Source organism: Topomyia yanbarensis, chromosome 2 (genome assembly GCF_030247195.1).
Source record: "Topomyia yanbarensis strain Yona2022 chromosome 2, ASM3024719v1, whole genome shotgun sequence".
Taxonomy (NCBI): domain Eukaryota; kingdom Metazoa; phylum Arthropoda; class Insecta; order Diptera; family Culicidae; genus Topomyia; species Topomyia yanbarensis.
Window position 1 is genome coordinate 95,793,557 of NC_080671.1, and position 24,003 is coordinate 95,817,559.

The following is a 24,003-nucleotide window of genomic DNA, read 5'->3' on the forward strand; positions in this document are numbered from 1 at the left end:
AACCATAAGTGAGGTAGCACAAAATTTCTGTTTTACTGGTAAAAAAGTGCACGTAACTTGCTATGGTACATGGAAATCCTTTACCGTAGCTGGACTCCATCTTGGAAGTATTATTTTTTCTCTAAGGTCGCGTTCTACAATACATTAATATCGCGGGAGGGTCTTCTTTCGTACTTCTGGCCATTACAAATTACAGATGGGGATTCGTCCTCTTTGGAATTTTTGTCCTCACTGAAAACTCTGGTTTTTGCTTTGGAGTTATTGCACACAGTTTTTGTGGCTTTGCAGTTGCCGTTATTACTTGAGCAACTGTCACAAAGTTGGCAACCATTTGGGAATCAGGCGGCAATATTGAAGACCGTACATTGGTATTGATTGTCGAAGATGAGTTTTCTTAGGGACTGCTGTCTACGGTTTATGATAGTGAGCCGTTTCATCATAGAATGAGGAGGTAGGAATCTGTCATTGGTAACTGCAAAGCATGGTACTATCTTGTGTTTTGTATTGTCGGAGCAGACCGCAAACTTACCGCATAATCACCATTGAGTATCTAGAAATAATTAGTTTCTGCATGCATCTTTTGTAACCGATTCCACTTTTCTATACAGCTACACTTTTAAAGGCCGTATCGCAAGTTCGAGGTGCCATATCGTGTAGTCAAATCTCGATTTTGCTATTATCAATAAACACGAGGATATTGAATTTGATTCTAACTCGGTCACAATCAGCGACATGTTGTAGATTATTCTGCACAATGATTTTATTTGCCTGGCGCAATCTATAGAAAATTATCATTATTAAATGCCTGATATGATGGGATTGGATAGAGCCTAAGCTCTGAAACCTATAAATGAATATTCCAAAAACTCGGGCTAATACGAAAAGACTCGAAGTCAGGCTATTTGACCAGAATTCCACTTTTGTTTTTCATATTGACATATCTCTAAACCATCACTTCGGCAAGAAATGAAGTTAGATAACTTTTTCGTTGATTCGAACTGATGTTCAAATCGACACTTCCCGATAGATTCTACAATACAGTAATTCCTCCAAGATTCACCCAAAAATCTTTAAAATCATGACGTTTTACCAGCATGGGTTCTAAGCATTTTGCACAACAAAGCAAAGCATTTTAATTCGAGAGCAATATTTTAAAAGGTTCTACGAGTTTCAAAAAATAGAGATCTGTATTTTGTACAGCAAAAAACTCCGAGAAAAAGTTGCAGGAAATAATCTTTTCTTCACAAAAAAAAACAACTGAATAAAAAGTTGTGAGTTTTCAAAAAAATTAAAAATTTTATTAAAAACTAAAACCACAAAAAACTCATTTTTGAAAACTTTTATTTTTGTCAACGAAAGTCTGGAGTGAATGAAAACATATTTAATGCGGTTGCATCGCGGAAAAGCGATTGGTAGCAATATTTTTTTTTGCAACAGCATTAAACATGTTTCTAAATTTCAACTGGCAGATAAAAACATAATTTAATTACACAATACGATTCTCATTTCCGATCAAAATGCTCGTAACCCAAAATTTCCAAAATTTGAAAGATTTCAAGATATTTTAAATTTTTTTTTTTTGAAAATTGTCCTATTGGAGCTGTAGAGCTAGGTACGCGGAAGAGCTTCCCGTCAGATCGCTTATTACAATTACTGACAGACGACGGGAAATGTTACACACTAAAACACTGCTTAATGTCAATTGCAGCGGACCGTGATTCCGATTGTGATATTGAGTGCACGGTTTAGTTGTGCGGGCGTATGGACTTTACGATCGCGTGGGAATGAACGTTCATTTGCGTGTGCTTGAGACCGCGTTAATCGGATTAGAAATGTATCAGCGCGAAGGGCTCAGGCGTTTGTATGTTAACGTGTTCGATCACGTGGTCGTTTGCTTGTCGCGTGGACGTTTGCATGTCGCGTATGCTAGCATGTAACTTCGCGTGTATAAATTCGATTTTTTTTGTTTTTTTTTGTTGGTTTCAACAGCATAAGTCATTAAATTGACTTTACGGTTGTCCGGACATACCGCAGACTCAGGTGATTCGCATTTAATGCCAAAAGATCCTGACTCCTGCGTTGCAGAAGACAAAGAGTTAAGTAGCTGGGAAACTCTAAGCTTGTTCATTGACCCTACTCCACGCTTTTCTAAACTTTCTTACTTCAAATCCTTGCTCTTCCTTGAGAACTATGGCTGTTAATATTTAAAAAATAATTCACCTTCCAGTCCCTTGCTAATTATATGTCGTTACAATATAAAAAAGGAAAAAAAAATCGATGACTCACTATAAGTCGTTAATAAAAAAGCAAAAAAATCGATTTTATAATCGTGTGTCCATTCGCATATTCGCGTGTGTTCTTGGAAGATCGCGCGGACTGTGAATTTGATACTTCATTTTCAGTGCATAGTTCAGGTGCTAGAAGAGAGTGAGTTCTTTATCACTATCAACTCTATCACTAGAGTTCCAAGTCATGTCACCATGGAAAGTCTTGTCTGGTGGATATGAGCATCATTTTTTCTCAACTGAAGGCTTGGGCCTAGGCTGCTAGGGCCGCGAGGAGGAACTTCCGGACGTAACCAATTCATGATCCGCGGGCGTTTGTAGATTCATTCTTGAGAAATAGAGTTTGTAAATTTATAAGTGCTAAAACGTTCACTTAGTCACTGGGATGCCTGCTGTTCGCAAGATCACAGGCGTAGGTGTGCGCGGATGATAGCGAAGGGCTCGAGCGTTTGTATGTTAAAGTGTGTGTCGCATTTATGTAACGTCGCGCGTATAAATTCGCGCATTATAACCGTGTGTCCACTCGCATATTTGCATGTATTCTTGAATAATCGCGCGCGTACCCTGTATCTAATACCTTATTTGCAGTGTCTAGCTCAGATGCTAGAAGAGAATGAGTTCTCCCATATCCCTAGGATTCCTTCCTGGTTATGTCGCCACGTGTCCACGCATTTTGCACTTATGTTTGTCATGTTCCTTGTCTGTATCAAGCTGCCCGATCAGTTTATCTGGCTGAAAATTTAACGTAAAATTAAGTAATCTATTGTAATTAACAGCCTCCTTTCTGTATCTAATGTTCTTCGAGTACATTGAAATTTTCGGGTAAGCATTTCAAGTAAATTTAAAGGATAAACCTATTAAGTTATGTAAATGGAAAATTTGAAGGAGTCCTAGAATCTACTGCAAATTTTAATTGTATTATGTCTCAAAGCTACAGAATACATTCGAAGGTCAGCGGTAATACATTGGTCCTGCAAAAAATTAAAGATAAAAAAGTATAATCCAGATCATTTTGAGATAGCTTCATAGGAGGCAAATTGAGAATTGTGTTTCGACTTAGATAGATCAACTTGGCGGCTGCTAGAAACTGAATTTAAAAATGTCACCCAACTTGAGCGAATAGTTTAAATGACTAGTCGAGACGGGCAGCGGGACACATAACAGTTCAATTTTTTCATTTATATTAAAAAAAAATCTTAAAGTTTACGTAGTCCCAAAGCTCATAAGATAATTTACAAAAGATTTTTTATCACTCTTGTTGACTGGTTTCCTTTTGCTAACAAAATTGCATTTTTGGAACCTGGGTAACCTAGTTTGCAACGTTATTTAATCCGTTTCCATTTGTGGAAGATTGTCACGGGAGTACTTCTACTTCCACTGAGGTTGAAAATTCCGTGCGAATTCCCGACAAATCCGTACAAGTATTTTTTTCCGGACACGCGATGAAAAATCCGTACTGTCCTCCCAAATTCCGTACGGTTGGTCAGCTTAGTTATGATGTACACCATGAAACAATTTTGTTTTCAAAACGCTCTCGGAGATTCATGGTCACTTACTCAATTTGAAATAGTTTGCAATGACAATTTATGAACATATTCCATAAATGTTGCATTAAAGTATCTAAATTGACTGAACATCCTAGCATTCTGAATTCGAAATAGTCTTAAAAGCCGATCTATTTACGACGAGCATACTTTAAGTCCTCTCTCTCCCCTGCCCCTACTAGAACTACAACAATTGATACTTCATTTGTAATCAGCGACCTAAAATTACCAGATTTACCCAAGTAAAGTTTTACGAGTTCCTTCCTAATCAGGGATGGTTTCAAAATCACTTGCGAAATGCGCTCTTGCGAATAACGATATGATGGATATGGATGTTTTCTGCTAGACCATCGCAATCACATGAAAATGAGAGAGAGAGAGAGAGAGAGAGAGAGAGCTAAACTGCATAGTAGGCCTCTCTTACCGGCAAAAATTTCTCTGAATGATGTTGCTTCACGGCTCAATAGCGCCTGCGAAGCACTGCACAGCAGATGGCTTCAAAGGATTTAATATTCATCATATATACACATTCATGAAGGTAAAAACTCGCCGAATACCGACTACACACGATGGGTGGATTTGAGTGGTAAGCATGCATACACTCGTGAGTGTTTGAGAGAATGAACTATGCCTGCTTCTATTCAGTGCTTCGATTTCCAAGCACTGGTCTTATACTCCTCGATTTTTGCTGAACGCAATTGATTGCATACCGGAATTTTCACTGACTAAAGGTTTCTGAAAGCAGCCAAATCCATATTACTCCTTTCCGAGGCTACACCTCAATCTCTACTTTCCAAACGAGTACGTAGACAAAATACTTCTTCCTACACGCCCGTTCATTGTTTAGTTAGATCAAGCGATATATCGATTACATAAGATTTTATGGTCACCGCAACATATTTATTTCATGGACTTGTTGACTTTTCATGGACTTGTTGACTTTTCAACAAGTCCATGAAATTAAAAAAAATAAAAAGATATATCGATTATGTTAAATGGCTTATCTTTGGTCCAGAGCAGACCAACCAGAGGCCGGTTGTATTAAATGGATATGGTTTGTATTAAAAGGGAGACTTGCCGGCATTAGTTTTTGCCATCGGTGTACAAATCGACCTCCATTAAGCCTGAAAGGATGTCGGTCGTAGAAGATATCCTTCCTATAAATCAACACTTTCATGCGGGCTTCAGTACCCAATAAAGAAGGTTCTACCGCAGGGAATGGAAAATTAATGCAACGAAATTTAAAAGAATGGAAGAATGGTACTTAGCTGTACAAATGCTCCATGTAGTACCAGTAATCAACAAACACGTTTTCGCTGAGCCATCAGCCATACAGCCCGTTAACAAAGGTTGGTTTCCAAATGGCCACCAGCTATTATAAGGGAATTTTCATTTTCACTTACACACGTCATGTCTGAACTTTCGTCAGTACGGGTGGAAATCACTCCGAATCTTACTACCCACTCGGTTCCACCAGCTTTGAGAAGATAGAAGTTAAAAAAACAAGTCGGTATTATTTTTCGTTTTAAAACAAAGACATATTTTCGGACGTTTAGAAAGTAAACCACTTGTCAAGGTAGTAACATCGAGTTTGTTTCACGAAGGACATCCCCGTACTACTAACAGTACGTGACTATCACGAGAAGTGGGCCTACATGTCGATCAACTCGCCATGTACACCAAGGTACCCGAAACAAACGAGTTGCACCGGGAGAAACGTGTTCTTTCCCGGAAATAGAAAATCGGTTTCTTCCATTAGCCGCAGGAAATCTGCATCCCATTTGCGTATTTGCTCATGTTGCATCTAGCCAAAACGGGGAGCCCGCCCAATTGCTGTACGTGAGTGGTTTTACCAAATGGTTGTAATATGGACAGACCAAGGAAATGGTGCATGTTTTTCTCATAAAATTTGGAAAGTCAAATACTTTCGAGTGGATTGTAGCATTCAAATGTATGTATTGAACCTAATAGTACCTAATATATGTTGCGCAACAAGCTTCAAGTCACGCTCGCGAAGAAATAAAAAAAGCATAATCTAAGAGAGTGCTTTCACCGAATAGCAAATATCTCTAGAGAACCTTCTGTTAAGAAGAAAGCCAACAATGTTTAACACACTTTATTCCAATTACCTTAACAAGAGGCAGGCTTGTAGTTCAAAACATGCTTGCCCCATCACACGCCTCTGTACGTCTCAAGAAATGTTAAACATGCAGCAGGAACCAAACTCCCTTTTGGGATGAAAATCGTTTCCTGGCTGCTCTCGTTAAACTGGGAAAAGCGGGAATCAACAAAGGAGAGTGCGTGTGTGTACAGTTTGAACTATACCACCGACTGTCGTCCATCATCGTCCGATGCTTCGTGCACTTGTAAAACAAAACCGGAACGAGAGTAAGAGCTTCATTCAATGATGCTAGACAGCCTGCACTCTGCACTCTTCAATTCACTTTGCTCTTAATTAAGTCATGTAATTGCCATTGCACTGAAGGACAATGAAGAACCGAGGAGAACCAGGCCATTGAAATTGGTTAATTTGATTGTTTCTGCACAAGAGCTGTATGTACTCCACAGTCGGTCGATTTGCATACTGGGATGAGCTTAACGATGCAGAAGCACGTTTGACTGAGTGAGAGAATAGCAACGGATGGAACTAGGATGCCGTTGAATCGATTGTTCATTTTTGTTTTTCCCACAGTAATGGAACGCTAAAAGCTTTGCTTCAAAGTTATCTGCTGTGAAAACAGAAATTCCAGAAAGTTGCTATTCGTCGGAATTTCCAATTTGAAGGACCGTGAACTAAAGTTTCTACTTGCAGAAACGCATCTCAGCGGCACGCGGCACGATTTACATTTTCATTTTGCAATTTGATACTCGCTTCCGGATATCAAGTGCATGCTTTAATGTGTGCTAATGTTCCCTAATGGCATAGGAGTATGTATGTCGTTTGGTGTATTTTTTCTTACTCCGATCTGCATCCTGTATTCATGCACCGCAGTAGAAAATGTACGAAACGAGAAAGAGTCTTCGTGGAAGGATCACCCTGCTAACTGCAGAACAAGGAAGAAAGTAGCAAAAAAAACGTTTAACTCGCAAACGAACATGCTTGCATGTCTAGATTCTTAACAGAAGTTGAGACTATAAACGGTGATGACTTTTTCTATTTAGTGCCCTTGAGCGTTGAATTTAAAAGTGGGGTTTGAGATTTTGAATGTAAATTCAGTCGAACGTTTAAATTAAAATAGGACATTATTGGACTACGTTGGTTCAATTCCTATTTCGATTATAATTAAGTGTGATTTTACCAACAATGCTAACCTAACGGAGACGCATGATACATTACTATTCATCACATGTCACGCGTTTCCACAAAAAACATTTTCGAAAAAATGAGTATAGTTTATTATTTAATGAAACACTTGGAACAGTACCCTTTAAATTCACCTTGAAAGCACAATTGAACTACTTTTCAAATTAATTTACTCCGCTTACTTGCACGACACGCTCATTTCGGGCACAGTTTTGCAGGTAAAGTAGAGCCATATGTTTTCATGTCAACCCGAATGATGCTAACAGAATGAAATGCTGTTTGGATTTCCTGCTGCAAAGTTTTCCCATTTCAACTTACACGAATGTCGGGCAATGCACTCCTCACACGTCATAAAGTGGCAAAAGCTAACTTTTTTCAGCAGCTTGTTTCCGAAGTTTGTTTCATGCATAAGGTTCTAGTTTCCAAATTTTGTTCATTTCGACACGACGGAGAACTTTGCTGAAGTGTATCTTAACAGCAGCTATTGCGGGTGGGTGGAAAGAAAGCTCGTTTTTGGAAACTACGACTTGTTTATGGTTGTTTTACGTGGTACGAACAAAAGCATTTCTGGTTTGGTGCATTGCTCGTGTTGGGTTTCAACTACAACAGTTAAGCTTAGTTTTCGGTTGATTCTCCCAATGCTAATTCAATTAAATAGTCTTTGTGGTTGCAAAATTGAGAAGAAAAAAACCTTTCTTAAATTTAATAAAGTGTGAGTCGATAATTATGGCAACAATTGCGAAACGTTTTTCATAATTTACCAAAATCACCCAATTTTTGCCCAGTTTCTCTTTAGAGTACTTCGTTTACAGCTGCTAAGCTGTGCAGTTGGACACAGCCAGGAACAATGTGAAAACAGACCGAGAACTTCCTGATTATTCATTTTTAGTGAATTCCCAACATTTAGATGCTGGCCACAAACTGAATATTTCGCAAAGTTAAGACGCTGAATTTCCCAAATCGGAATGAACACCAGCAGAGTGTTACCAATACGCGCACCCAGAAACTCTACATGACGCTGCTAACGAAATACCTGTGCTGCGTCACTGATAGTGAGACCACCAGTTACCGCGATAGGAATATTTCGCGGTTAAGGAACAGCCTACCACCCTGTTACACAATGTTGTCTTCAACATTGAAAAAGCTTTTTCACAAAAGCAATCAAGTTTAGGCGTTTTTCACGTTATTGAAGGTGCTTTTGACAACGTGTCTTTCGAATCCATTTTGGAAGCAGCACGCGGCCACGGAGAACCTTCATATATCACGAACTGCATACACGCAATGCTTAGCAACCGACATCTGTGCTCATCGTTAAGACAAGTAGAGATAAGGAAACTGAGTGTCTACGGATGTCCTCAAGATGGTGTGCTGTCACCACTTCTATGGAACCTTGTCGCCGATGGCTTGTTGAGGAAACTTAACGACGTATCGTTTCGCCGTTGATTATCATATAATTATCACCGGTAATTGCATTAACACACTTTTTGATTTGATGCAATAAGCCTTATGTGTTGTTGAGCAATAGTGTCTTCATGTTGGGCTACCAGTTAATCTAAATAAAACATCAATGGTACTTTTCACGCAACGAAGGATTACAACCGGAGCGGACGTCGGGGTAATTCTTGACTCAAAACTTAATTGGACAGCTCACATCGATTTCAGGATCAAGAAAACTTGCATGGCCTTCAGCCAATGTAGACGGGCTTTCGGCAAATTTTGGGGAATCAAACCCATTCAGTGGATCTACACAACCATTGTTAGACCAATACTGACATATGGGTGCCTTATTTGGTGGCTGAAGGGAGAAGCCATGACAATCTAATTAAAGTTAAACCATCTTCAGAGGATGGTCTTGATGGCGATGACTGGTGCGTTCTCGACAACACCTATTGCTGCTCTAGAGGCACTCTTGAACATAGAACCACTACATGTGTTTCTGAAGCAAGAAGCACTTTCGTGTGCATGTCGTCTTAAGGTTACTGGGCTCTGGAACAGTAACCCAATAGATCGTGTAACTAGCCGTACAAGACTGTGGTCCCAAGTGGTTACTTGGGATGAATATTAGGGTGACCATATCAGACCAGGACAGTCGAAAGGGGACTGCCTCTCCACGTTACCTCTTAATCGACTGTGACTTCTCCGTAGGGTTTCGGCAATTTAAAAGTTCTGGGGTATGGAAGGCCAGAAAGTCTACCATTAGAATTCAATCTCCGGGCACTTTTTCGGATTATTAAACCCCCAGTTCTTGCTACACCACATTCAGCGAAGGTTCCATGCTATTTTTGGAAAAATAGCTAGTGGTCTGTACTGGACCAGTGAGGAGTTTTTAGCACTAAATACACGTCATTGAAGTAAAGCAGTAACATCAACGGTCTCAAGTAGCTTCCATCCGCTATTCCTGATGTAAAAATAAGTACGTGACAATCTTCATCTCTCGATCGGATAGCTAGGACCGAAGCAGCTGCAAATCTACCGTTTATTTAAAATCTCATTTTTTAGATTGTTATATGTCAAACAGGGGATATGTTGATATAAATCAATAAATAAATCAGCACGAGATTCCATACTCCCTCTTATGTAGGATGGTAGACTCGATAGGTTAGTCACTGTTAAGCGTCCAGGCATGAAGCTATATTAATCGTAGATTAGGTACTGTTTGTATTGATCCTGAAAAGGTTCACCAGCTCGAAAGAGCGCTCAATGAAGTCATTCCACGATAGCTATTGATGTTTCGCCATTTACCGTTTTAAGGATTGGAAGCATGCTCTCGAATTTCCAGCAAAAACGAAAAAAATGCCATTGGCAAGATAACTCTAGCAGAAGATGAGTCACCAAAACCTCGATGTGTCTTCTCAGAGACCAAAGGAAATTTTTCTGGTCTCGGTTTGAACGACGAATTAAGCCGACAAGAAGCTCGTTTCATCGACATTTATATCGGCGTCAGAGTTTGTTCCACAACTGAAATCGGTTGGATTTATTTGGCTGTCAAATTTGATTACAAATGGACTACACCTTATTCACTCCAACGTACATACGAACGTTCTTTCTCTTTTCAATTTCTATGTAAGAAAAGGAAGTTGAAAAGAGAACTAACGAGGCACTTTTGAAGGATTAAAAAAGACATCGGATACTATAATTGAGAGATTCAAGTGTATTAAGCTTTGTTTGTCGTATTCTGGTCGGTCGTAGCTGCGTAACTGTAGACTTAATATAGCTAAATATTTTAAGCTTACAGGAGAAAAGGCAGGACAAATCAAACATTTTTTTCGACTCCCCAGGACACCAGGGCAGTCAGTAAAAAACCAGGACATGTCCTGGGAAACCAGGACGTATGGTCACCCTAATGAGTATACGCTTGCTCCCAATGACCTTACACTCACATGTAGTTTTCCTTTTAAAACTTTCAATGTGACAATTCCTCTTCGCGAGGAATGGCTGTCTGGCTGGATGGAGCGACAACTTGAAGAATACGTAGTTTATTATACTGACGGTTCTTTGTTGGAGGGCCGAGCCGGTGCTGGTGTCCATGGTCATGAAATGAGATTAAAACAATCTCATTCGCTTGGTAGATACTGTACCGTATTCCAAGCAGAAATCTTAGCGATTCTGTGTGGCGTACAACTTCAACAGGGAATTTGCGGTTTTCTTCTGTGGAACATTGTTTGTTTACATCGTGTTTACGTTTTTTGGCTCCAGTGCAAAGTCAATTTATTGTGCGTTGTACCAACAGTTTTTCGGTAAAAAGAGTTCCAGTCGCTCGACGGACATTCTTTTTCGATTTGTATGCTGCTCACCAGTGTGGTTGTAGTGCAAAAGTGCCTTATTTCGCCTTGTGAAAACTTTCTTAGTCTATGCGAAAATTGTGACACTTCGACCTGTGTGTAATTCCCCACCAAAAACTTTACACACTAAATCAACCAGCCCGGGGACAACTTGACAGCTCCCATATTGTTACGTTTATTTTGTTTAGTAACGTAATAAAATATAAGCCCTAAGATACAGTACAGAAACAAATGAAATGATTGTGAAATGAGAGGCAGATGTCGCCACGCACGTCAACAACAAAGCAACCCTGCATCAATCAGACAGTAGCAACTGTCACCGCAATACACACGCATACCACCCGTCGTCGAAGAAAATCTTTTTTGACGTGAGGAAGTAGCAACGGTGTCAGTCAGAAAAAGCAGACCGCGGAAGAGGCACTTTTTCGGAAAGAGGTTAGTGCGGAAAGTTTAAACGGCCGGAAGACAACCCGGAGTGGTTCGCTGTCGTGTCCAGTGAAGGGGACAGATCAGGCCAACAACGAACGATTGCGCGCGACTCGGTAAGCGTTGGCGAAATACTGGTGACGGGCCATCGAAGCCAGAAAGCCGCTCGAACGGTACGACATTGCCACGTGGGGGAGTTAACCTCAAAACGACGGTTCGCCGGCGACGCAACCGGTGGAGATTGGCGAACAAGGACCGATAAACTGATAAGGACTGAGGATTAGCGATCAACTATTTGCTCAAGCGGTAAGCTAGTGACAGTTCGCTCGAGACTAAACTAATATGCGACTTGTAATCGACAGGCATAAAAACGATTCACACAGATCGTCGGCAACAAGTGCAAAAGGTTGCGCGAACGCACCGCACGGAAAAGGCCTTCCAAAGGAAGTAGGTGGCAACAAGTTGAAGGACCAAATGGAGGCTAATTCCCATGTTGCATCAGGGCCTTTATTTTCAGGTCTGAATCAGAGCGTACGGACAGCAAGCGGGTTCGGTCAGCAACCTACGAGGAAAGACGGCAGTACAGAACGAATCGATCGGCTCTGAGTCTTCGACGACGACTATACGTCACACCAGCACGGAGGATAAGTTATCCGCGGGAGCATGACGGCACGGCCCATTGGTGTGAACTGCAGTATGCATCTCCGGGAAAAAACGGCGTGGCGGACATGGTAGGGGTGCACCCACAGCAAGCGTGAGTAAGAAGAAAAGAGAATAGGTAGAATAAGTAGATAGAGGAGAAGAGAGAACAGAAGGAGTAATGAGTAAAATAAAAAGCAGATAAAGCAGGGCAATGGAAGGAGAATAAAGTTTGTGTCGATGAAAATTTATGTTGTGGATTTTAGTTTCTTCAGTTTTGTGTGGCCTTTTACGAGCTTTCCGGGGCTGATCGAGGTTTTCGTTTCCCCCTCGACAGACACCCACGCAACATTGGCGCCCAACTGAAAATCCACAAAAGTATACTACCGTTTAGCGAAATATTTTTTGGTTTAAGATGTTGGTTTTGTGCATATTATTATCTGGCCTACGATAATTTTATTTTAACCCTTACGCATATTTATACGAAATGGATTACACATTATTAACAGACGAAGAAGTGACCTATGAGTTGGCTCTACGTCACGTCGTCAACTTAGGTCCCACCACACATAGAGGGAAGGTGATTCGTCTCAAGGCGGTTATTCAAGAAGAATCCTTGAGAGATTTTAAACCCACTAGTTCAGACCATGTAATGAGTCCACAGTCCAACATTGAACTGTGTGAATCTCAGGTTCAACAACTGCACCTTAGCACTGAATCGGCCATTCACACAGCCGATAGTGCAGCTTTGAACCAAATCATAACACGTCTTAACCATTACCGTGATCGATTAAGATTAATTCGGTGCACGGGTGAACTGCGGGACACGCACGCATTGCTCACCATGCATGTTGAGGTGTTGTTGCGAAAAGTTAAAAAGTCGAGTGTAGTGAATGATGTGCAGGATGAAAATACAGTGAATCAATCAAGACCGACTGGTGCAATCAGACGGACCATCAGCGAAGTAGATGAAGCAGTTGGAGGGAAAGAAGACAGCACGATCCCGCTGGATGGTAACCAAAGTCAAGAAACCACACCAACTCCAGTACCACAACCTCTTATGGCGTCCTTCTCGGATGGACAAGGCAGAGGATGGCGGCCCCTCAGTTCGTTTGAAGCACGCGACGACGATGATAGAAGGCAAGCAGACACAGGACGAGGTAGCAACTCACCACCACCTCCCTACATTCCACGAGGACCGGGAAGGGGGTCGCTGCTTACCAGTTCGTTTAATGTACGTGATGAGAATTACAGAAAACACACAGATTCAGACGGGTGGAATAATTCACTACCACCACCCTATATTTCAAGTAGAGATGAAAGGGGATATCATCCCGCAAGGGAGGAGGCAGTATCAGAAGCTCGCTGGTTGGAGGAGAGGATAAGGGAGGTACAGGACAGAGAGGAACGGAATCGAGAAGAATTCTGCAGGATGCGAAACGAGTTGGAGCGTCTAATCCGTCGAGAAAGACCAACGCCAGAACGGGGAGAGGAACGTAGGATGCAGAAGGCCGTACACAATTGGCCATTCAAATTTCGAGGCGAGAAGGATACGACATCACTCAACGTTTTCCTGGACCGCGTAGAAACCTTTGCTAGGTCGGAAGGTATGAGCGATGCAATGCTTCTGAGCTCCATCAAGCATTTACTTCAAGAAGACGCAATCGATTGGTACGCACGAGCAACTTCACAGCGCCTGCTGCATACATGGAACGACTTCAAGCGTGAAATTCGAAGAGAGTTTCTGCCAAGTGGTTATTCACAGATCCTTCGTCTGGAAGCCAGCTTCAGATACCAAGGGAAAGATGAGACGTTTGCGAAATACTATCGTGACATTGCAGCGCTCTTTCGCTTCGTGGAACCTCCAATCCCGGACGACGAAAAGTTTTTCGTAGTGAAAAAGAATATGAACGAAAACTATGCTGCTATCGTAACGGCAGCAAGGCCACGAACATTAGAAGAAATGGTCGAAGTATGTACTGGATATGATGAGACGAGAATGCTTCACAACAGACAACGCAGGATTCTGATTCCCCACAGTGCGTTACTTGAACCGAGCTTCGCTACCCCTGTAACAACAAACAGACCGATGCCGGTACCACAACAACAGCAACCATACCGGGTCAACAGAGTTCATTCGGTGGAGGTTGAAGGTTTTCCCGAGAGTGAAGCAGGAGAAGAAGATGTTGAGGACAAATGGCAGCACAGCATCGACGAACTCGTCGAGCAAGTTAACGCGTTGAAAATGAACCTGGAGAGTAAAACAGTGCGGCCAAACTTCACAATGCATAAGGAGCCGCAGCATAGGTTCGCAAATAGGTTCAACCGACTCGGCATGGAGCAGCAGCATAGCAGAGAAGCAGATCAATCATTCGTTCAGCATCAACAGTCGCAGGTAATGCACAGTCAACCGCGTCAATCGCAGCAGCAGATAGTTCAATCGAGAGTACAAGGCTGGCAACCAAGGCGGTGGACTCAAACCGCGATGGAAGAATCGAACGGTAACAACCAACGAAGTAACCGGTCGCAGCAAGCGCCAGAAAGGCAGAAAGAAATCCAATATGAAGAGAGGCAACTGAACAACCAACGATCATCAATCGTGTGCTGGAACTGTGACGAAGAGGGTCATCGGTTTATGGACTGTCCCAAACCACAGGCAATTCTTTTCTGTTACCGTTGCGGACGAAAGGGGTATTCGCTTCGCAGTTGTTTCACATGTCGCACAGACACGTCAAACTACCCAGCGGAGAACCAGCTATAGAGGGGAGCAGTTCTTCGCGCACTTTTGGACAACCCTTCGACATTCCTGAATTCAAAGACCTCAATTCTATCATTATTAATCCCGGAAGCGACAACCGTCCGCATGCCGTCATATCAGTGTTAGGGAAAGAGTTAATCGCTTTACTTGACAGCGGAGCAAACTGTTCTCTGTTAGGAGGAGGGAGAGTCGAACTGGCAGAGAAATACGGTCTACAGAAAGGAGCTGTCAGTGGCGGAATAAAAACGGCAGACGGTACAAAGCATAGAATCTCAAATTTTGTGTATCTTCCCATCGTGTACAACAACCGCAACGAGGTTCTACCCGTGTTGTTGGCACCATCAATCCCGGACTGTATCATTTTGGGAATGAATTTCTGGGACAAGTTTGGCGTAAAGGCAGTGTGTTGCGCAATTGAGGCGGAGAGTAAAGAGAAACAGAAAATAAATGACGATCAAGAGATGAAGCAGCTTACATCGGAACAGAAGAAGCGGTTGGAGCAAGCTATTCGAAAATTTCCGAAAGCACAAGAAGGAAAACTAGGTAGGACGAAATTATACGAGCATCGCATTGATGTTGGAAACGCACCACCCCGCAAGCAACGGCACTATCCCATGTCACCGTATGTTCTACAGGAAGTGAATAGGGAGATCGATCGAATGATTGCACTAGATGTCATCGAGGAGGCTCAGTTTTCGCCATGGAACAACCCGTTGGTCGCCGTCAAAAAGAAGACAGGACAGTATCGTGTCTGCTTGGATGCCCGTCACCTCAATTCTATCATGATGAACGAAGGCTACCCAATCCCACAGATTGCAGCGATCACCAACAATCTCCGAAGCAGCAAATACATTTCATCGATTGACCTGAAAGACGCCTTCTGGCAATTGCCACTTCAGCTCGAATCGAGGCCGCTGACGGCTTTCACCGTTCCGTCTAGAGGCCACTTTCAGTTCAAGGTGGTGCCTTTCGGATTGTGCACAGCCAGCCAGGCCTTGGCGCGTCTCATGACGCACCTCTTCGCCGATCTGGAACCACTGGTATTCCATTACCTAGACGACATAATTATCTGCTCGGAAACTTTCGAAGAGCACATAGCCCTGCTCGAAGAAGTGGCCCGCCGGCTGCAACAGGCAAATCTCACGATTTCATCGGAGAAGTCGATGTTTTGCAGGAAGAGCATGAAATACCTCGGCTACGTAATCGATGAACAAGGTTGGCGAGTAGATGACGAAAAAATCCAGGCCATCGTACAGTTTCCAGCTCCGACTACACGGAAAGAAGTACAGCGTTTCCTAGGTGTTTGCAACTGGTACCGACGGTTTATCGCGGGATTCTCACAGCTAGCAGCTCCACTCACGAATCTGACATCGGGGAAGACAAAGTTCCGCTGGATACCCGCAGCTGAAGAAGCTTTCCTTAAGTTAAAAGCAGCTCTAGTTTCGGCCCCGGTATTAGCCATGCCGGACTACAGCAAACCGTTTGCCATTGCATGCGATGCTAGCGATACGGCGATCGGAGCAGTATTAACGCAGGAGATAAACGGTGAAGAACATCCGATCAGCTACTTCTCGCAGAAGTTGTCATCGTCTGAGCGAAAGTACTCGGTCACCGAGCGGGAGTGTCTCGCAGTCATTCGAGCGATCGAGAAGTTTAGGGGCTACGTGGAAGGAATCAAATTCATCGTTCACTGCGACCATGCAGCCCTCAGCTATTTGAAGTCGATGAAGCACCCGACGGCCCTGATGAGCCGATGGCTATTGCGGCTAAATGCTTTCGATTTTGAGATCCGGTACAGAAAAGGTTCCATCAACGTTGTTCCAGATGCGCTCTCCAGAACGGTTTCGGAAGCAGTGTTCGAGGCTGATCAAGTGCAGGATCCGTGGTACAGAAAGCTGATGAAGAACGTAATGAACGGAGGTGATCAATTTCCAGACTTTCGCATTGCGAACAACACGCTGTTCAAGAACTGCCGTTGCAAGGATGAGGTTGGTGCTGTCCATCACAAGTGGAAACAGGTCGTTCCAAAAGAAGAACGGTTGCAACTAATCCGCAGATTCCACGACGAGCCAGCAGCTGCGCATTTAGGTCTCTACAAAACATGGCACAAACTACAAGCCCACTACTACTGGCCGCAGATGCAGCAGGAGATAAACGCCTACGTAAGGAACTGTGCAACCTGCAAAGCATGCAAAGCACCGGCAACGAGAATGATGCCGCAAATGGGGAATCTCAAGCCGGCGAAAATTCCATGGGAGATGATATCGGTTGACTTTGTCGGCCCACTCACACGTTCCAAGCGAGGAAACACGGTGTTATTGGTAGTAGTAGACTGGATCAGCAAGTACGTGATCGTCAAGCCAATGCGGCAAGCAGATTCGCAGAAAATGGTAGCGTTTTTAGAAGAAGAGGTATGCCTTAAGTTCTCACGCCCACGGCTAATATTATCCGACAATGGAAAGCAGTTTCAATCTATGGTTTTCAAATCCTGGCTTGCGAGACACAAGATCGGCCATATGAAAACAGCATTCTATTGTCCGCAGGTCAATAACACCGAACGCGTCAACCGAGTCGTAGTTACTTGCATCCGAGCGCTGCTGGACGGCGATCATCGAGAGTGGGATGAGAAGTTACCGGCAATCACGGCGGCAATAAACGCAGCAAGGCACGAAGCAACGGGCGTAAGTCCACACGAAGCGAATTTTGGACGGAACCTACTGTTGCATACAGACCTCTACACGCAGCAAGAACTGAACACTCCGGAGGATCCTAAGGTAGCGCAGGAAATGAGGCTATCGACCATTCGCCGAATTCAGAAGCTGATAACTGAACGCATCAAGAACAGCCACCAACGAGCAAAGCAGCGATACAACCTCCGCGCGAGATCTGTAGTATTCAAAGTCGGAGATCTGGTATGGAGGCGATCATTTGTACTCTCATCGAAAGCGGAACAGATCAGCAGCAAACTAGAGCCGAAATTCGTTCCGGCAATCGTCAAGGACATCCTTGGAACGAACCTGTACGTGTTAGAAGACATTTTGAGTGGGAAGAAAGGCAGGTATCACGCAAAGGATATCAAAGCCGACTGAAACGAACAAAGTCCAGCTATGTCGGCAGGTTCACCCTGCTAACCACGAGCATTGTGCCTCAAAAACACCGTTAGCCGATCGGGATAAATCGTGCCCTGTCATGGTGTGGCGAGCAATAACTTTTTTCAAACTACCTCCCCACCATGGCACACCAGCCAGCGTCAGTTGGATTCGAGGAGCTGTCTTGGAAGGCCCATGACAACTCGCAGTCGCAGCAAGGAGCTGTCGAGACGTGAGGGACGGGACAGGACTTCCAGCAACAAGGACAGAAACCTGCCAACCACAGGCGCGCCGTTAGCGAATCGGGAGAAAACGCATTTCGGGGAAGCAGAAGCCTTAGCAGGCGTTCCGTTCACGAATCGGGAGAAATCGTACCCTGCAGACTGTAAGCGGGTTGCAGGGAACTCAGCAGTACAGCATATAGTTTTCTGGATAGGAGGAGCGGAGACCCGGGGATCGACGACTGCAAATCGGTTCGGCGCGGAGTCGATGCTTACGGTCACTATCAGGCACAGGTGTGGTACTGATAGAGAAGAGAGCGGAAACAGAATGGGATAAGACTACGCACATCATAGAGCTATGAGTTGCATCAGCTACCAAAAATCAAAACACGATATCGGCACTACAAACACATCTACGACTGGATTGATGTACACAAACCCCCTCAGTGTTTCCAGTAAGATAGAATGCGTGGCCAAGGGTTAATGATCTGGGGATCGTCATGAAATCTTCAACCCAAAGCAACGCGAACCAGGGCGCGGTAAAACCCTATTTTCGGGCTCATGGCGATTTAGTCGCAGAAATGCTTCTTTTCTCAGTAATAAGCACAAACCAAAACAAACCAATTTTGTCCTTGTAAACATAGCACCTTATTGTTTCATGTGAGATTAAGTCTATTTTAGCCAATACAATAGACTAGAATCCGATTTGTATGTTTTGCCGTAGTTAGATCGGTTTTGAGAAAGGTGGACAAGGACTTTGGTCAGAGACAATTTGAGAGGTCGAAGATTCTGCCAGAGGAACCTGGCGTGATTATGTAACTATGGGATTAGGTTTAAGATAATGCAGTGTAGGCGACAGTCATGATTTGATTTGGCAAGCAACTAAGGCTTGCAGATAAAGATATATTGAGGTGATGAATAAGGATGAATAACTTGAGGTATGCTCAAGAGCTTAGTTGACCGATTTGTCTCTGACCATCATCCTAAGGGATGAGTTAAGATTTTGTGAATTTTTCATAAATCGTTCGATCACCGATTTATGAAAAATTCTTCCGCTACGGTAGAGTTGTGTTACGTTTATTTTGTTTAGTAACGTAATAAAATATAAGCCCTAAGATACAGTACAGAAACAAATGAAATGATTGTGAAATGAGAGGCAGATGTCGCCACGCACGTCAACAACAAAGCAACCCTGCATCAATCAGACAGTAGCAACTGTCACCGCAATACACACGCATACCACCCGTCGTCGAAGAAAATCTTTTTTGACGTGAGGAAGTAGCAACGGTGTCAGTCAGAAAAAGCAGACCGCGGAAGAGGCACTTTTTCGGAAAGAGGTTAGTGCGGAAAGTTTAAACGGCCGGAAGACAACCCGGAGTGGTTCGCTGTCGTGTCCAGTGAAGGGGACAGATCAGGCCAACAACGAACGATTGCGCGCGACTCGGTAAGCGTTGGCGAAATACTGGTGACGGGCCATCGAAGCCAGAAAGCCGCTCGAACGGTACGACATTGCCACGTGGGGGAGTTAACCTCAAAACGACGGTTCGCCGGCGACGCAACCGGTGGAGATTGGCGAACAAGGACCGATAAACTGATAAGGACTGAGGATTAGCGATCAACTATTTGCTCAAGCGGTAAGCTAGTGACAGTTCGCTCGAGACTAAACTAATATGCGACTTGTAATCGACAGGCATAAAAACGATTCACACAGATCGTCGGCAACAAGTGCAAAAGGTTGCGCGAACGCACCGCACGGAAAAGGCCTTCCAAAGGAAGTAGGTGGCAACAAGTTGAAGGACCAAATGGAGGCTAATTCCCATGTTGCATCAGGGCCTTTATTTTCAGGTCTGAATCAGAGCGTACGGACAGCAAGCGGGTTCGGTCAGCAACCTACGAGGAAAGACGGCAGTACAGAACGAATCGATCGGCTCTGAGTCTTCGACGACGACTATACGTCACACCAGCACGGAGGATAAGTTATCCGCGGGAGCATGACGGCACGGCCCATTGGTGTGAACTGCAGTATGCATCTCCGGGAAAAAACGGCGTGGCGGACATGGTAGGGGTGCACCCACAGCAAGCGTGAGTAAGAAGAAAAGAGAATAGGTAGAATAAGTAGATAGAGGAGAAGAGAGAACAGAAGGAGTAATGAGTAAAATAAAAAGCAGATAAAGCAGGGCAATGGAAGGAGAATAAAGTTTGTGTCGATGAAAATTTATGTTGTGGATTTTAGTTTCTTCAGTTTTGTGTGGCCTTTTACGAGCTTTCCGGGGCTGATCGAGGTTTTCGTTTCCCCCTCGACAGACACCCACGCAACAATATATTGAACTAACAAGCAATTTTGTGGTGATTTAGTGATGTCATGGCGGCTCAAATAGAGTAAAATTTGAAAAAGACGCATCCCATATATTATTTTCCATATCTGTAAAAATAAACAATTTTAGCATTTCTATTAACAAATTTATTTCGCTGTTCAAATTGGAAGCTGTTCTCATTCCGCTATACTTATACTACGGTAGATGCCGTTCCGTTAGGTTTATATTAGACAGGAGTAAATTGCCAGAATATTTCTGAAGGGATTCTTACCACAACCATCGCAATATCTGCCGGACAGAATAATTGCAAAAGTCGAACAAAACTCTGGCAGGAGTCGAACAAAAGTGTACATTCCTGGCAGCTTTCTTGCTGAAACCGAGCACTACCGGTTTGCTGCCAGAACTCTGACAAAAGCACCCAAATTCTATTTAAAACCAATTTTGCTAAATAGGTAGTCTATCCTACATATAATTCTTGACGTTCTTAATGAACTTGAAACAAGATGTCGTAGATTCACGCATTGTTAAACTTGGTGATTTACTTTCATTGGCGAAAATGTTCTTCATTTATATTTCTCAAGAAAAAAGCACCAATGATTTACCGACTACAAACTTCACACAACAAGAAAGCTAAAACATTTTTAGGAAGGAGGTGAGCCGATTGCTAAAAACAACGACTTCCAGCTAAATTTATAATAAGATTTATGTAACATTGCTGACGGTTTCCAGTTAGGGATAAATTTATTCTCAAATAATAGTTTTCTTTATCCACATTTTGGAATACGCTTTTTCTAAATGTTGTTCTAGCCGCATTGACGGCGTTCATAACACACGTAACGAAACACGCTTTTCTCTTGAAACTTTTTCGTGTCGTTGTTCGTGGTACTCGTACAGAGAAGGCATACTAGCGCCACCATCAAATCGGTGGTACATATATGAAACAAGCCCTATCTGTCAAGTTGTCCCTGGGTTGGAATCAACAATGTTAATGGGATTGAGAAAATTGCATGCCGCGGCCATTGCGGATCGGTTTACCACCGCACCTGTATTCCCGGTATGCAGCGATCCGCACTAGACCTATTGTCAAGTTTCAACAACAACCTGTATTGGCTGTGTGACGATTGTGCTCGCTGTTTCAACGAGTGGGTGCAGAAATCCGATTCCGTTGCTCCCATTGTGGGCACAAAAAATTATGTGAGGCTGTAAATAATTTAAACGCGGTCGTCTCTAATCTCTCGAGCCGGATTGAAACTCACTTTCCGGCCAATTCTGGTTCTGTGGCTCAAAGGGGGCTGTTCGTCAAGCGACTTCCAGGGGATCTGCCCACACCGAAGCGAAGTCGCGAGAATAATGCAAAAATTCGTGCCACCGCAGCCGCTGTCTGTGGTACTAGAGCCATTCAACGGGAAATCAAAACTGTTGCGAATGAGCGGGGGCAGTTTTGGGTCTATTTGAGCCGTCTCGACCCGAGCCATACAGTGGAGGAAATTGTTACTATGACCCAGGAATGCCTTGGAATAAGCGACACACCCAAAGCAGTATTGTTGGTCAAGAAGGGATACCGATATCACGAAATTCAACTTCATTTTCTTCCGAGTTGAGCTTCCGAGCGAACTAAAGGACACTGCAATCAAAGCGTCTACTTGGCCGACTGGAGTACTTGTTCGGGAATTCAGTTTCGACCAGCCAAAGCAGGATAGATTTCGCTAATGGAATACCGGGATACACTGGCGCTTGTATTATGGAAGCCCTCGATCCCCCCGCCACAGTCCAGCTACTGCAGCCAACGTTCACCAGTCGTCCCGGTCCTGTGTGTGGGAGTGGAGAAAGGATCTTCCAAACTTCCTACTGCGGCAAGTATCCATTTATTTTGAGTAATTCAAGCGCTGAAATGTTCCCCAATTCCAGTTCATCGTTAATTACCAGCACATTACCAGTATCAGCACCAGATGCCGTATTTCATATCAGCGACCCGCAGTTGTTTACAAGAAGCACATAGTCCAGCTGCATTTCACGAAATATCGTCCATTCGGTCTCCGGGACGCACACTTGAGGAAGCCCTTAGTCCCCCCATCACAGTCGAGCCCTTCCTGCCAGTGACCAGCAGCCGTCCCGGTCCCGGTGGTGGAGTTGGGACAAGGGTGCATCTGTGAGCTCTTCCTTGCCTTAAAGCTCTTCGATTTCCAGCCTTGGTCAACGACAGGACAAGCTGCTGTTATACTACCAAAATGTTGGTGGAATCAACTCAACAGTTGAACAATATCGCCTTGCAGTCTCTGATAGGAGTTTTGACATCATTGTCCTCGTCGAAACGTGGTTAAACGATGACACACTTTCCAGTCAGGTGTTCGGTACAGGCTACGAGGTGTTTCGTTGTGACCGTAGCCCGAGCAGTAGCCGAAAATCCACCAGAGGTGGCGTATTAGTAGCAGTCAATTCCATCCATTAACATTTCTTGGTTTTGCCTTGAGCAGGTTTGGACGATTATCGATCTCGGACACCGTAAGTTGTACCTGTATTACTCCGCTTCTTCATATCTTTCGAGCATCTATTACTAGAGGAGTTTTCCCATCTTGCTGGAAATACGCGAACATGTTCCCAGTCCACGAGAAGGGTAATAAGCGAGACGTCAATAATTACCGTGGAATAACTTCATTAAGTGCAGTTTCGAAGTTGTTCGAGCTGGTGATTATGGAACCTCTTCAGGCTCATTGTAAGCAGTACCTAAGTGACGATCAACACGGTTTCACGTCCGGGCGGTCAACAGCGTCTAACCTGCTGTGTTTAACTTCCTACATAATAGAGAGTATGGAACATCGTGCTCAAATCGACGTTATTTACACCGACATATCTGCCGCTTTCGATAAGTTAAATCACGATATCGCAATCCCAAAAATGGAGAGATTTGGAATAAATGGTAGTGTTTTGCAGTTGTTACGATCCTACCTCACAGACCGAGAGATAACGGTTGTCATAGGAAATTGGCAGGATCCTCAACTTACGTTTAAACAACACGTCTCCTTGCAGTTGGCAAAGCATCTCGAGCATTGGGATGCATGTTCAGAATAGCCAAAAATTTTACGGATATCTATTGTCTCAAATCGCTCTACTGTTCTTTATCGCGACCAATTCTAGAATATTGCTCTGAAGTTTGGAGTTCAAACTACAATAATGGCGTTGAGAGAATAGAGTGCGTTCAGCGTCGCTTTTTACGTTTCGCGCTTCGTAGATTGCCGTGGAGAGGTCCTTCCCGACTACCTCGCTATGAAAACCGTTGTCAGCTAATTGAACTAGAGCCCCTACATGTTCGAAGGAATACTGCAAGAGCCTTGTTCATCGCTGACACTCTGCAAGGTCGTATAGATGCCCCAGCTATTTTGGAACAAATCAACATAAACGTCGCTCCTCGAACACTACGCAACAACATTATGTTCAGATTACCATTCCGACGCACTAACTATAGTATGTTTGGAGCCATCACCGGTGTGCAATGAATTTTTAACCAGGCAGCTTCGGCATTTGATTTCAACATTTCTCGACAAACTCTGCGTATACGTTTTTCCAGACTATTTAATCAATTAGCTAACAACACTTGACATTTTTATTTGTTTTTAATTATTGTATGACTATTGTTTTTGTG

At 43.5% G+C, this 24,003-nt stretch overlaps 1 protein-coding gene and 1 long non-coding RNA gene across 2 annotated transcripts; both read left to right on the forward strand.

Moving 5' to 3' along the window:
- The first annotated feature begins 11,117 nt into the window (after window positions 1–11,117).
- On the forward strand, window positions 11,118–14,741 carry LOC131678887 (uncharacterized). The gene is made up of 3 exons (XM_058959305.1): window positions 11,118–11,647; window positions 11,704–11,788; window positions 11,844–14,741. The coding sequence occupies exon 3, from the start codon at window positions 12,468–12,470 to the stop codon at window positions 14,739–14,741; it is 2,274 nt and encodes a 757-aa protein (XP_058815288.1). The 5' UTR covers window positions 11,118–11,647; window positions 11,704–11,788; window positions 11,844–12,467.
- Window positions 14,742–17,080: 2,339 nt separating this feature from the next.
- On the forward strand, window positions 17,081–20,262 carry LOC131678888 (uncharacterized). The gene is made up of 3 exons (XR_009303753.1): window positions 17,081–19,682; window positions 19,739–19,823; window positions 19,879–20,262. It is a non-coding gene; the product is annotated as an uncharacterized LOC131678888 (long non-coding RNA).
- Window positions 20,263–24,003: the final 3,741 nt, after the last annotated feature.

Coding starts and splice junctions, on each gene's coding strand:
- LOC131678887 (XM_058959305.1), top strand. CDS start 12,468: ATGGATTACACATTATTAACAGACGAAGAAGTGACCTATGAGTTGGCT.